Source organism: Acomys minous (genome assembly GCF_964271855.1).
Source record: "Acomys minous genome assembly, chromosome: 9".
Taxonomy (NCBI): Eukaryota; Metazoa; Chordata; class Mammalia; order Rodentia; family Muridae; genus Acomys; species Acomys minous.
In genome coordinates this window covers 83,646,864-83,659,888 of record NC_140490.1, presented here as the reverse complement: position 1 = coordinate 83,659,888, position 13,025 = coordinate 83,646,864, and the positions used below count along the sequence as shown (strand labels likewise).

At 54.4% G+C, this 13,025-nt stretch overlaps 1 protein-coding gene across 1 annotated transcript; it reads left to right on the top strand.

Moving 5' to 3' along the window:
* Positions 1-10,181: 10,181 nt before the first annotated feature.
* Positions 10,182-11,457, top strand: ZNRF4 (zinc and ring finger 4). Its single transcript, XM_084794461.1, has one exon. It carries the CDS (start codon positions 10,399-10,401, stop codon positions 11,377-11,379), a length of 981 nt encoding a protein of 326 aa, XP_084650587.1. The 5' UTR covers positions 10,182-10,398; the 3' UTR covers positions 11,380-11,457.
* The last annotated feature ends 1,568 nt before the right edge of the window (positions 11,458-13,025 follow it).

Below are 13,025 nucleotides of genomic sequence, written 5' to 3'. Positions count from 1 at the left end.
ACCCATCCATCTTTCCACCAATCCATTTGCCCATCCACCCATCCATCTTTCCACCAGTCCATTTGCCCATTCATCCATCCACCCACCCACACACATATCCATTCATCCTTTGATCCACCCATCCGTCTGCCCATCCACACATTCTTCCATCCATCAATTTACACATCCATCCATTCACCATCCAGACAATAATCCACCAACCCACCCGCCCATGCCTCCATCCAACCATCTACACATCCATCCACCGATTTATTCACCCATGCATCCACTCATCTGTTTACACACCCATCCATCTACACATCTACCCACCCACCTGTCATCCCACTCACTCATCCAACCGCCCACCTACACATTCACCCATTCACCCACCCACTCACTCACTTATTCATCCATCCACCCTTATGTCAACCTACCCATCCATCCACTTATCCACACACAAATCCATCCATCCATCCACACACCCATCCAGCCACCCATTCCTCTACTCATGCACCCATTCAGCAAACCTCCCACCCACCGAATCTCCCATCAAGCCACCTATTCCTCCAAACATTCACTCATCCATCAGCCAACCATGCAATTCATCCATCCATCCATCCACCCACACATCCAACATTCCATACAACCACCCATCATGCATCCACTTGCCGATTCATCCAGCTATCCATTTATCAACCCATCTATGCATTCATCCACCCACCCGACTCATCTAAACATCCACGCACTCATTCATCCATCCTTACAACCATCGATTGACTCTAACACCCACCTACCTATCCATCCATATACCCATCCCCACTTTCATTCACCCACCCCATACATTTATCCAGCCAGCCAGCCAGCATACACCCAGGTACCCAGCCATCTACCCATCCATCCTCCCATCCACCTTTTCATCTACTCACCCATCTATCCTACTGTCCACAAATTCATCCATCCACTCATTCATTCTTATGTCCTCCCATCTATCCACCCACCCACTCATCCATCCATCCATCTATCCATCCATCATAAACCCAACAATCTACCTTTCCACCCACCCATCCAGTTGTCCATTGAGCCATGCATCCACCAATCCATCCACCCATTCTTTCATCCTTCCATCCGTCCATCCATCTGCACATTCACTCACCCGTCCGTTATCCATCCATCAGTTCACCCACCCACACATGCATCCACCCATCTGTTCATCCACCCATCATCCTACCCATCCATACAACTACCCATCTACCCATCCATCCACTCATCCATCCATCATCCATCTATTCATCCATCCACTCTTGCATGTATCCATCCACTCAACTACCCACCCATCCACCCGTCCACAGACCCATAGAATTCACCTATCCTTCAAACCAACCACCTACTGAACTTCCCATCATATTTCCTACATATTTCCACTCACCCACCCATCCAACCTGCAGTTTATCCAATCACTGACACCTTCATCCATCCATTCACTCGTGCAAACTTCATTTCAACCACACATCTATCCACTCACCCAAACATCCATCCATCCATCCATCCATCCATCCATCCATCCATCCATCCACTCAACTATCCACTAATCTGCCCACCCACTCATCTAAACACCCACACATCCATTGATCTATCCACACCCAAGCACCTACCCATGTACCCATGCGTATGGTGTCCACCTACCCATCCACCCTCCATCCATGCACTATCCAGCCAACAATTCATCGCTGATACATCCATCCACCTATGCACTTATTCTTTCATCCATCCTTGTAAACATCCATTCACCCATCCATCCACAAATCCATCGATGCACCCATCCACCCACCCACCCACTCATCCATCCATCCATCCTTCAATCCAACCACCCGTCTGTGCACTCACCCACCCATTCATCTATCCACTCTTCCATCCATCCGCCCACTCATCTAACCACCCCCACCACCATTCATCCATCCACGTCCACCTACTCCTTCATCCATTCACCTATCCATCCATACACCCATCCACACTTCTGTCCATCCACAAACCCATCCACCCATCCATACATCTATTCATGCATCCGTCTACCCATCCACCCACACACATACCCATTCGTCCACCCATACGCTCTTCTGTCCATCCATCCATCTACCCATTTACCCACCCATCAATCCACATGTCCATCTATCCATTCATCTATCCATAAATCCATCCATCTATTAATTTATTCATCCATCCATCCACCCATCCATCTGTCCACCAAGCCTTTTATCCATCTGTCCATCCATATATCCAAACACGTATGGTTTCACACACCCTTCCAGCTGCCCATTGAGCCACCCATCCAACTATACATCCAGCCATCCATTCTTCCTTTGATCCATCCACCCATCCATGCACCCATGCATCCATGCATCCATCCACCCATCCATGCACCCATCCATCCATCAATCTATCAGTTCATCCATCCATCCAAACATCCACCCTTTCATCCACTCATCCAGCTGCCCATCAAACCACCCATTCCACAATACATCCACCTACCCACCCAACATTCTCCCATCCATGCATCGACCCATCCATCCATTCACCCATTTATCCACGCACCCACCCATCGATCCATCCTCTGATCTATCATTGCAACCATCTACCCACCCATCCATTCAACAATCCATCAATCCATCCACACACACACCCGTCTACATTTCTATTCACCAGTCCATGCACACGTATACCCATCCACACATCCCTCCACCCACCCACCCAGCTACCCATCCACCCCTCCTGTATCCATTCATCCATATACACACATACATACAAACATGCATACAAACATACATACATACATACATACAAACATACATACATACATACATACATACACACACCCAGCCACCCATTCATCAAACTAACCACCCACTGAACCTCTCAGCAAGCCACCCATTCCTCCAGACATTCATTCACCCCCCCACCATCCAGCCACCCATTTTAAACCACTCATCCACACATCTTTCGATCCATTCACCTTTCCAAACTTGTATCCAACCACCCATGCATCCACCCACTCACCCACCCATAAGCCATCCATTTATTCACCCACCCACCCACCCACCCACCCACTCATTTAACCACCCACACACTCCTTTATCCTTCCATGCATCCATTCATTTACCTACTCTTGCCTCAGCCCACCCATCTGCCCATCCATCCAACCATCCACCCACCCACCCACTCCTCTATCCATCCACCCGTTCATCAAAACAACCAAACACCGAACCTCCCAATCAAGCCATCCATCCCTTTCATCCACTCATCCACCTATCTATCAAAGCCTCCCCTCCTGCATCCACCCACCCATCCACCCACTCAGTGTTCTATTGACTCATCCATCCATCAACCCACCAATCTATCCATCTGTACTGGATGGTTTTGGGTGTCAACTTGACACAAGCTAGTGTCATCGGAGAGGACGGAACCCCAATGGAAGAAATGCCTTCATGAGATCCAGTGGTAAAGTATTTTCTCAATTAGTGATCAATTGCAGAGGCCCACTCCTTGGAGGCAGTGCCATCCCTGAGCTGGTGGTCCTGGGCTTTATAATAAAACAGCTTGAGGAAGCCATGAGAGCAAGCCAATAAACAGCACCCTCCATGGCCTGTGCATCAGCTCCTGTCTCCAGGATCCTGCCCTGTTTGAGTTCCTGTCCTGACTTCCTTCAGTAATAGTGATATGGAAGTATAAGCCAAATAAACACTTTCCTTTCCAAATTATTATTATTATTATTATTATTATTATTATTATTATTATTATTATTGCTGCTGTTGTTGTTTTTGTTGTTATTTGGGTTTTTTTTTGAGACAGGGTTTCTCTGTGTAGCCTTGGCTGTCCTGGATTCACTTTGTAGACCAGGCTGGCCTCGAACTCACAGCGATCCACCTGCCTCTGCCTCCTGAGTGCTGGGATTCAAGGCGTGCGCCACCACGTCCGACCCGCCAACTTCCTTTTTGGTCATGGTGTTTCATGGCAGAAGAGAAATCCTAGGACACCGCCCATCCATTCTCCCACCCACCCATTCAGCCACCCATCCACCCATTAGTTCATCAACCTGTCCAGACGCCCACTCACCATCTCATCCAACTACCCTTCCATGTACCCACCCACCTACCTATCCACCCACTCATTTAACTACCCAGTCACTCATCTGGCCCACCCACCCATCCATTTAGATATACATATGTACGTACACACACACACACACACACACACACACACACACACACACACCCCAGCATGTCCCCTTCTGTTGGTGTCAGAGGTGTTGGCTCTTTCTGGCCCATTTTCCCACAGGCTTCATGTCTGCCATGGAAGCAGGCATGAGCAGCCCAGCCCAGGGGGTCAGGGTGATCATCGGGATGTAGGATGCAGGGAGGCTGAGTGTGGGGACAAGCTGCTGTGTGAGCACGGGTCTAGGTGGTGTAGGGAGAGAGAACAGGGGAAAGGGGCGGGGCGATGAGCGAGGACTCAGCCTATTTATTTGGGGATCGCTGATAGGTGGGGCGTACCTGACTGGGACCACAAACAGGTTGTCATCATCTGGCATCTTTCTCAGTTGCTAGAAACCTGGTTTTGGAGACAAAATCCAACTAAATCTGGAGGTCACAAGTTATGCTAAGCTACCTTGCCAGAGACCCCCAGGGATGCTCTTGTCTCCTTGTCGACAATACTCCATTTGCATTTTTTTTGCTTTTTTTTGTTTTGTTTTGTTTTTCGAGACAGGGTTTCTCTGTGTAGCCTTGGCTGTCCTGGAGTCACTTTGCAGACCAGGCTGGCCTTGAACTCACAGTGATCCGCCTGCCTCTGCCTCTCGAGTGCTGGGATTAAAGGCGTGTGCCACCACAACCCAGCAAGACAGGGTTTCTCTGTGTACCCCCTGGCTGTCCTGGACTTGCTTTGTAGACCAGGCTGGCCTCGAACTCAGAGAGATCCGCCTGCCTCTGCCTCCTGATTGCTGCGATTAAAGGCGTGCACTGCCACACCGGGCTTTGCAATATTTTTTTTTTAACATGGGTGCTGGAGATTTGAACTCAGGGCCTCCTACTTGCCTGCTGGATGCTTCCCCCACTGAGCCGCCTCTGCAGTCTTAGGAGCAGATTTGAGGATGACCTTGAGGCCAGTGAGGGCCTTTCTGGGTTTGACAGCCTGACAGAGCCTCTCCAGGCTGTGGTGATGCTGGAGACAGCGGTCACAGTCAACAGCCATGTAGGAGCTGTGCAAATGGCTGGTCCCGGGTGCACCGTGACAGCCGAGTGACGGGCTTTATTAGTCCACGAGCCAAACGGGTTTAAAATAGCATAGTGGTGGCAACAAAAGCAATTTGCTTCCGAATTTTTATTCTGAACGGATGATGTGCTTTTAATCAAGCAGGGCGTCCCAGAACTCTCCTAATTACCCCAAGTCAAGGGCTCGGCAGTCATCCTGGTGATGGCGCTTGGTGCGTGATAAGACTTTTTACCAAACAGGTTCCCCGGGAAGTGGGCTGGGGACCGGGGTGTCTGAGACTCAGAGGGGTCCTGGGGTGGCCTGGGTTCGAACTGGTGTCGAGTGTGCTGGGTGTTGGGATGGGGGCTGTGAGGGACCACCTGGGACTCAATAGAGTGACTTGGGGGGGTCTCTTTCTGCTTTGGAACCCCAGTTTTCCTTTACGTAAAAATGTAACTGATGCTAGTGATGGTGTGTGGGGCTGAGGTGCACCGTACCCAGAGACTTAGCATCACAGCAGCCATGTTGGTGTTCATGTGTCATGTCTCCTGACACTCAGGAGACTGAGGCAGAAGGATTACTTGTTCTGAGCCAGCCTGAGCTACAGAGCAAGATCCAGTCTCCAAAGAAGAAGAAAGCCAAGGAACCAACCAAAACCACGCCCTTTCTGTTGTAAATTAGCTACAGTTTAGTTTTGTTGTGTCAGACAGTACAACTTAGTTTTGCTACAGTTACAAACAGACCCACATCTCCAAGGCTAACAGCTTGGGTTCCCTTCTCACCCACATCAACACGGGCACCATGGTGCTTTGGTCTGGTTCACAACACCTGACTCCAGGGGCTGGCACACAAGTGACACGGGTCATTTCCTGTTGACCACGGCAGGTCCTGCAGCCTCTTGCAACGCAGTTGATCTCAGAATCCAGGAAAAGGCAGTCATAGGATGTGTGCATGTAACAGTCAGCTACTGCTGGGTAACAAAACACCTGCTGCATCTCTTTGGTGTGCAATTGTGAGCTTGTACATGTTCTCATGGCTTCAGGTTAGCTTGAACGTGGGTACTGTTGTTGAGTCTGTCGCTGTCCTTGGGCGTGCCAAGTTTTGAATATATTTGTGTCATAACGTTGCCCCACAGAAGCTATGCACATTGACGCTCACATTGCAGCTGGGAAGTGGCATGGCCTAGCGACTTCAGGAATGGCTGAATCCAAGTGCTCACTTCTCCAGAGTCTCTAACTCTGAGCAGGCTCCCTGCAGAGGCAGTGAGGGGGATGGCTGTGGGTTTTGAGTCCCAAGGGGAGAGAGGGGGAGCTTGGATTTTCATATTTTCTTTTTCTAATATCAGATCTCCCGGACAGCATGCCACAAAAGCTACAGCGACTGCAGGAGCTTGATTGACACGAAAAATGGGCAAATTATAGCCTTCTTTTCCCACTGCGCTACTACACTCCTGTCACACTGTAGCTGGTCCTAGACAGGAACAGAATGGCTTCTCCACAGTGTTTGCTCACAGGTTCCCTCTCCACCCTAGGCTGGATCACGTGCCTGGCTCCATCTCCCAGGGGCCGCTGAGAGGTCTGTCTGGAGAGTCCTGATCCCTCCTCGGCTCTGACCACAAATGCGTTTGATTCCAGTCAAGGAGGCCGAGGACAGAATCCTAAGGGCAAAGCCGAGCACAGTTTGCTTAATTGATTTGCTCTTAATTGGCGCCTTTCCCAGAGGGTCCCTGGGGGGGCCTGGTATGCAGTTTTGTTCTGAGATCAACTGACCCCATTCTCCTGCATCCTCCTAGGCCGCAGTAGTGAGGGGCTGGGGGCGTGGTCAGGAGTGGAGCCCCGCCTAGAATCCCCCATGAGGGGGCTGGGGGCGTGACCAGGGTAAAGCCCTGCCCAGGATTCCCCAGTGAAGGGCGGACATAATGAAGGAACCATTAGCGACCCTGTGTTTAAATTGGACCTCTCATCTGGCACCATCTTGGCCAAGTTGCTTACATGCCTGCCTCAGTTTCCTCAAGTGTGTTCGTTAAGGAAGACAATCACATCTCGCTGGCAGTGGATCAAAAGCATTGATAGGAAACACACGGCAACGGGGCCAGGATGGCCCGAAAGGCCTGATCCTCGTGCCTCAGCCTCCCCAGCTCCGGGCGGAGTGGTGCACACCTCTGAGCCTGGTTTCCTTAGCTTGTGGTCTCGCCATGCCCCTGCGCGTTATAACGTCTCCATTAAGCACCAAGAGGTCAATGTCCCTCAGCTGAGGATAACCCGCAGGCTAGCACTTGACACCCTGCGCTTGTCAAGCCTGCTCGTGCTTGGAGGCAGCATCTTGGAGACTCCTCCCTTCGGGATTCTCCCAGCATTCCTGCCACCGCCTGAGTCCCATTGGCCTGAGAATGTCTGTGTTACAACAGGCAACTCTACCATTGGTCTTTTTTATGGGGTGACTTGGGAAAAGGGGGCCACATACAGTACATAGAGGTAATGCCTCTCCCCTCTGCTGCTCCTAGTCTCTCTCAGCCTTTTGGTTTCCATCCTGTTCTTCTTTCTTTTCTCCTAGACACCCGTCAGGGCCATTATCCGTTGGAAGCTGCATCCTTCTTTTGCCTGTAGGCCCCACGCTGGCTGCCATGGCCCTTGGTTCCTGGTGTTCGTTCCTCGTGTGCAGTCCCCTCCCTGCGAGTGTGACCGGGAGTGTGATTTGCTTCCGACCAATAGAATAGGGCAGAGGTGATGTCACTTCTGTGACTACATTACCCTAACTTGCAGAGTTCCAGATCTTTTCCTCTCTGATTGACAGCCTCGTCTTCTGCTCTCCCCACTCCATGTCTGTATGGGGTCTTTCTCTCTACAGCTGCTTTCCCCCCTAGTTTGTCCCTCCTCTCCCCTTTAGAGATTGCTGGCTTTTTACTGTATTGTTGTGAAATCGTTTTCAACTTACAGGAAATAACACTGGGCTTCCGAGCCACCCCGCCCCCAATCTGGATTGCAGCAGGGTGGCCAGATGGCCAAGCAGCTGTGTCCCCACTTCACTGGCAAGTCACCCGCTTTTTCTTTTACAGGGTCTCCATCTGCATCCCAGGCTGGTCTGGAACTCACAGAAATCCTCCTGCCTCAGCTTTCCCAGTCCTGGAATGGAAGAGACTAGATGACCTTTCCCCGGTGATGGGCTGGACACCCCAGGACCTTTCTATATGTTCACACTTCTGAGAGTCTCTCGGGGGCTCTAGAGCAGTTTGTCCTCACGCGCGACGTCTCCATCTCTCAAGATCTCCTTGCTCTTCCTCTCTAAGAACCTGGTAACTGTTGTGGCTACTGCGCCTGTGGGTTTCCCTGTCCTCACATTGTAGCTGCCTAATAAAGACGTGTGAGATGGAAGCTGCCTGGTCATGTGCTTGGGGGCTCAGGCAGCATGACACAATGTCCCCAGGAGCGACTTGTCAAGCACCCTGTTCTGCTTGGCATCTGTGAGCATGCTCATGCCCTGGCACACCACTAATGCAGGGTCCTGGGTTCGAATCCCTAGAACTCAAAACAGCACTGAGGTCTCTGGGTCTTCAGGGCAGCCCAGCCAATCAGAAACACCCTATCTCAGACACTCAGGTGAGGGGAGGACAGGGGCTCCATGGTCTGCCTTAGCCTGTACTGGTGTGCAGGAGTGTGAGGCAGGAGGATTGCTGTGAGTGCATGGCCAGTCCAGGTAGCAAGAACACCGTGATTGACAGGTGTCTTTGGGCCTGGTATGCAGTTGGTGCTCAATATGTGCTCTTCTGTAGTGGGGTGAACGAGGCCTCAGGCTTTCAAAATCTTTGTCAGTCACTTGGGAGATGGAACCCCGCCCACCCCAGAGTCACGTGGAGTTAGTACCACGCAAGGGCCCAGTGCTGTCAGCTGGGTGGATGGGTGGGGGATTATTTGCAAGTGGTGGTGACTTTAAGGGGCGGGGCCTGAAAGGAGGTCTGGAGGTTGTGAGGTGTCCTTGAGAAGGGGCTTGGGGGACCCCAGACTCCTCCCCGTTTCTGAGATAGGGAGGGCTTCACTGTACAGGCTGGTTTTCAACTGCAGGCAATGCCCTGCCTCAGTATCCTGAGGGCTGTGGTGACAACCCTACACCCAGGCCTCTCCTCCTGTAACCGTTCTGCTCTGGGATGGATCCTGTGATGTGTGAGCCAGAACAAAACAAATCCCGCCTGGTGCCCACGCTTTAACCTTAGCATTCGGGAGGTGGAGGCAGGAGGATCTCAGTGAGTTCGAGGCCAGCCTGGTCTACAGTGAGTTAGCCTGGGCTATGTGATGAGACATCTCACAAAATAACAGCAAATGGCCAAGCAAAGCCACGGACCTTCCCTCTACAATCGGACCACGCCATCTTTCCTCACAGTTCGACCTGGAGGGCTGAAGGACTGAGACCCATTCCCTTTGCACCAGAGCGAATGCCCCTGCCTCGAAATTTCAGTTATAGCATTAGTCACACCAGAGCTACAAAATGACACTGGCGACAGAGAGAGCCCATCCGGATTTGGATGCAGGGCGGGGGTTAGGGGGGCAGGCTCCTCAGTCTCTGTGAGTTTATCCCTTCACCAAAAATACAAGCTCCTATCTCTTCCTGGGCTGTTCTGTTTGTCCTCTCGGATGGGGACACTGAGCCCAGCCAACCGGAGCCCGAGTCCTTATGGCTTCTACACAAGCCCAGAGCTGACATGGCAACGAGGTTCCTGCCCCCTGGGGTGATGAGCCGCTACGTTGTCACCTGGAACCCTACGCCTGAAGTCTACCCTGTGTCCAGGTGCCAAGTTAGACTCAGTTTTCCCTTTCTAGAACTGGTGTCAAATGAGGCGGATGCCCTGGGCTCCTCTGGGGATGGCCTTAGTCAGGGCTTAGTGGTGCTCCACTAGCCATGAGTCCTCAACACCTGGGGGGTTCTTGAGTGTGTGTGGCAATGACGTCATAAAGGTCGGCAGCGCCTAGAACCCAAGTGTCACCCTCAGAATGGGACTCCCGGACATCATGCTGGCTGCACTGTCCCCAGGAGCCATTTCCGCTTGAGGCCTCCGAGTTTGGCCACAGTAGGCGCCGCTCCCACCCGGCCACAGGCTCCCCGGGTGGCTCCGGAGATGCCCGAGGGGCTCCCCTACCGTCCCACACGGGACTCGGAGGCGAGCAAGAGAAGGCGGTAGGGACGACCATGGCGCGGTCTGCGTGGGCCCAGGTAGCCCCGGTGGCTCTAGGGGCCCTCTGGCTGGTCCTATCCCCGTCGCCCGCGGACACTGAAGTTAACCTGAGCTCTGTAGACTTCTCGGACCTCCCGGCGCTGCTTGGGGTCCCCGTGGATCCCCAGAGCGCACACAGATGCCTGTTGGTGGCCAGGCCGGCTGACGCCTGCCTCGCCATCGAGGGTCCTGGGGCCGACAACAGCTCACTGGACCCACTTGTGCTGGTTCGGCCCCTGGGCTGCACGTGGGAAGGCACAGAGCGGCGAGCTCGGAGGGCTGGAGCCACAGCAGCCTCTGTGCGCCCCGAGGAGGGGAAGGTGCGCGTGTATGAGGACCTGGAGGTGACAGTGCGCTGCGACAGGCCAGCGCGCGTGCTGCTGCCCCACGGGGAACCCTGCCCGGACCCCGAGTGTCACCCTGCCGTGGCCATGTCCTGGGCCCTCGTCCGAGCCCTGGCCCTGGCTGCTTCTACGCTGTTCGTGCTGCGGCAGCTGTGGCCGTGGATCCGGGGCTGGGGGAGCCGCGGGACCACGGTGAAGACGCAGACGTGCCAGAAGGCGCAGGTGCGCACGTTTACGCGCCTCAGCGACCTGTGCGCCATCTGCCTGGACGACTACGAGGAGGGGGAGCGACTGAAGATCCTGCCATGCGCGCATGCGTACCATTGCCGCTGCATCGACCCCTGGTTCTCGCGCGCCGCGCGGCGCTTGTGCCCCCTGTGCAAGCAGTCAGTGGCCAGCACGCACGACGGCTCCACGGATGGCAGCGTGGGCGGCGACGACACACCCCTGCCCGGACACCGTCCGCCCATCTGGGCCATCCAGGCCCGGCTGCGCTCCCGGAGACTCGAGCTGCTAGCTCGGACAGTCCCCTGCCGCCGCTGCAGCAGCACCACGTCTATTGGGGTGGCCGAGAACCTGGCACCGTCAGAAGCGACCCCCGAAGCCTCCTGACCTTGATTGACGCGGGAAGAGATGGACACTAGGCAGGGGAGGTGCGGGGAGGGAGGTGCCCAATAAAGTGTGTTTGAATCTGGATGGTTTTCCGCTTTCATGCACTGCACTGAGGGATCCAGCGGCCCAGGACAGTCCCCAGGATATCCACGCCCCACCCCAGTATAGGCACATCCCCTGTACCAGCACGGCCACGCCCCCCGTCCTGCCCAGTGTCTGTGGCGACTGGTCTGGTCTCCTTAACTGGCACCGGTCTTACTCCAGGGAACCTGAGACCAAGGCCAGACGGTTTACTGTTTCAAATCTCTGAGCCTCAGTTTCCCCATCTGTAGAATGGGTTCAGCATCGATACCTGCCCCACTAGTCTAAGGATGACTGATCTTCTCAGTACATGAAGGTGCAAAGGCCTGGGTGAGCGCTCAGCATTTGTTCACTGACTAAGCGACCTGCCCAGTTGTGGTGAAGCCCCGCGGTGGGACCAGGCCACTGTCCTGGAGGTTGGGCAGAAGCGGTGTCCTCCGCATGCGGCGGGATTCCCCTGGTCCTCTGAGTGGGGGTCCCCCAGTTTGTCGCAGCCTCTCTTCCCCGCACCCGGGCCGGGCTTGTGTACAGCCGCCTCCGGCTGCCACCGGCTGCCAAGAGTCTCAGCTGCTGGGGCGCTTGTGCCAGCTCCCCACCTCCGCGCCGGAGGGGGCCCCTTCCTGCCCAGCCAGGCGGCTCCATCTGTGTTCGCCCGGGGAGGGGCAAAGGGGGAAACTGAGGCTTTGCAGAGCGCGCTGGACGCGGAGACAGGGCACCTGCGTCGTTCCTTCCAGCCTCGCTTGAGTCCGCGGCGTCATAGGACACTCTTGCCCAAAGCGGAAACTGAGTCTCCAAGGCGGCTTGCTGGAGCAGGGCCGCAGAGGCAGAAGGAAGCCGGATTTGAACTCGAGTCTCACGAATGGCACAGGGTGCCTAGACCTGTCTTTGCTGACATGCGGCGATCCCGGATTTCAGTCTGCCCCCGCCCCCCCAGTCTGGGCTCAGGGCTCAGGACAGCCTGGCGGTGGGGGGAGGGGGCACGGGGGTGTGGGCCTGTGCAAAGGTCCAGCGGAAGGTTGAGAAGTCAGGGGTGTCTCAGCCCTTCCAGGTCCAGTCGGCTCCCGTGTGGGACAAGGCTCACCCCCATCTGTGTCCCCTCTGCGGACCCCGCAGCGCAGGAAGCCCCCTCCACCCTCCTCCTGCCCTCCCTCACCGCCCCCTCCTCCCGACTTCTCCCGCGCCCCACCCACCGCCCTCCTCCAGACTCCCCCCTTCTCCCGTCCCCCACCCCTAGCCCCCAGCCAGGCCCAGAAGGGGAGGACATCTTCGGAACAGATGGCCGCCGTCCTCGCCCAGCGCTTTGCCAGTTAATTAACGCCGCCTGTAATTAAACTTCCCACAAATTAGCTGTCAGCGTCGCTAAAGGGAACCGTCCTCTCAGATGCCACCTTGACGAGAGGGATCCTGAGTCTTGTCAACAGGATAATTGGGGGGGGGCAGGGTGGGGGGGAGTGGCTTTCCCTCCCTAATATCTCTATCGGCACCCACTGCGGGGCTGCGGCAACACGGGTGTTTTCCTCTTGTTTCATGAATTCGCATTTCGCATTGTGTTTTTGAGTCTTTAT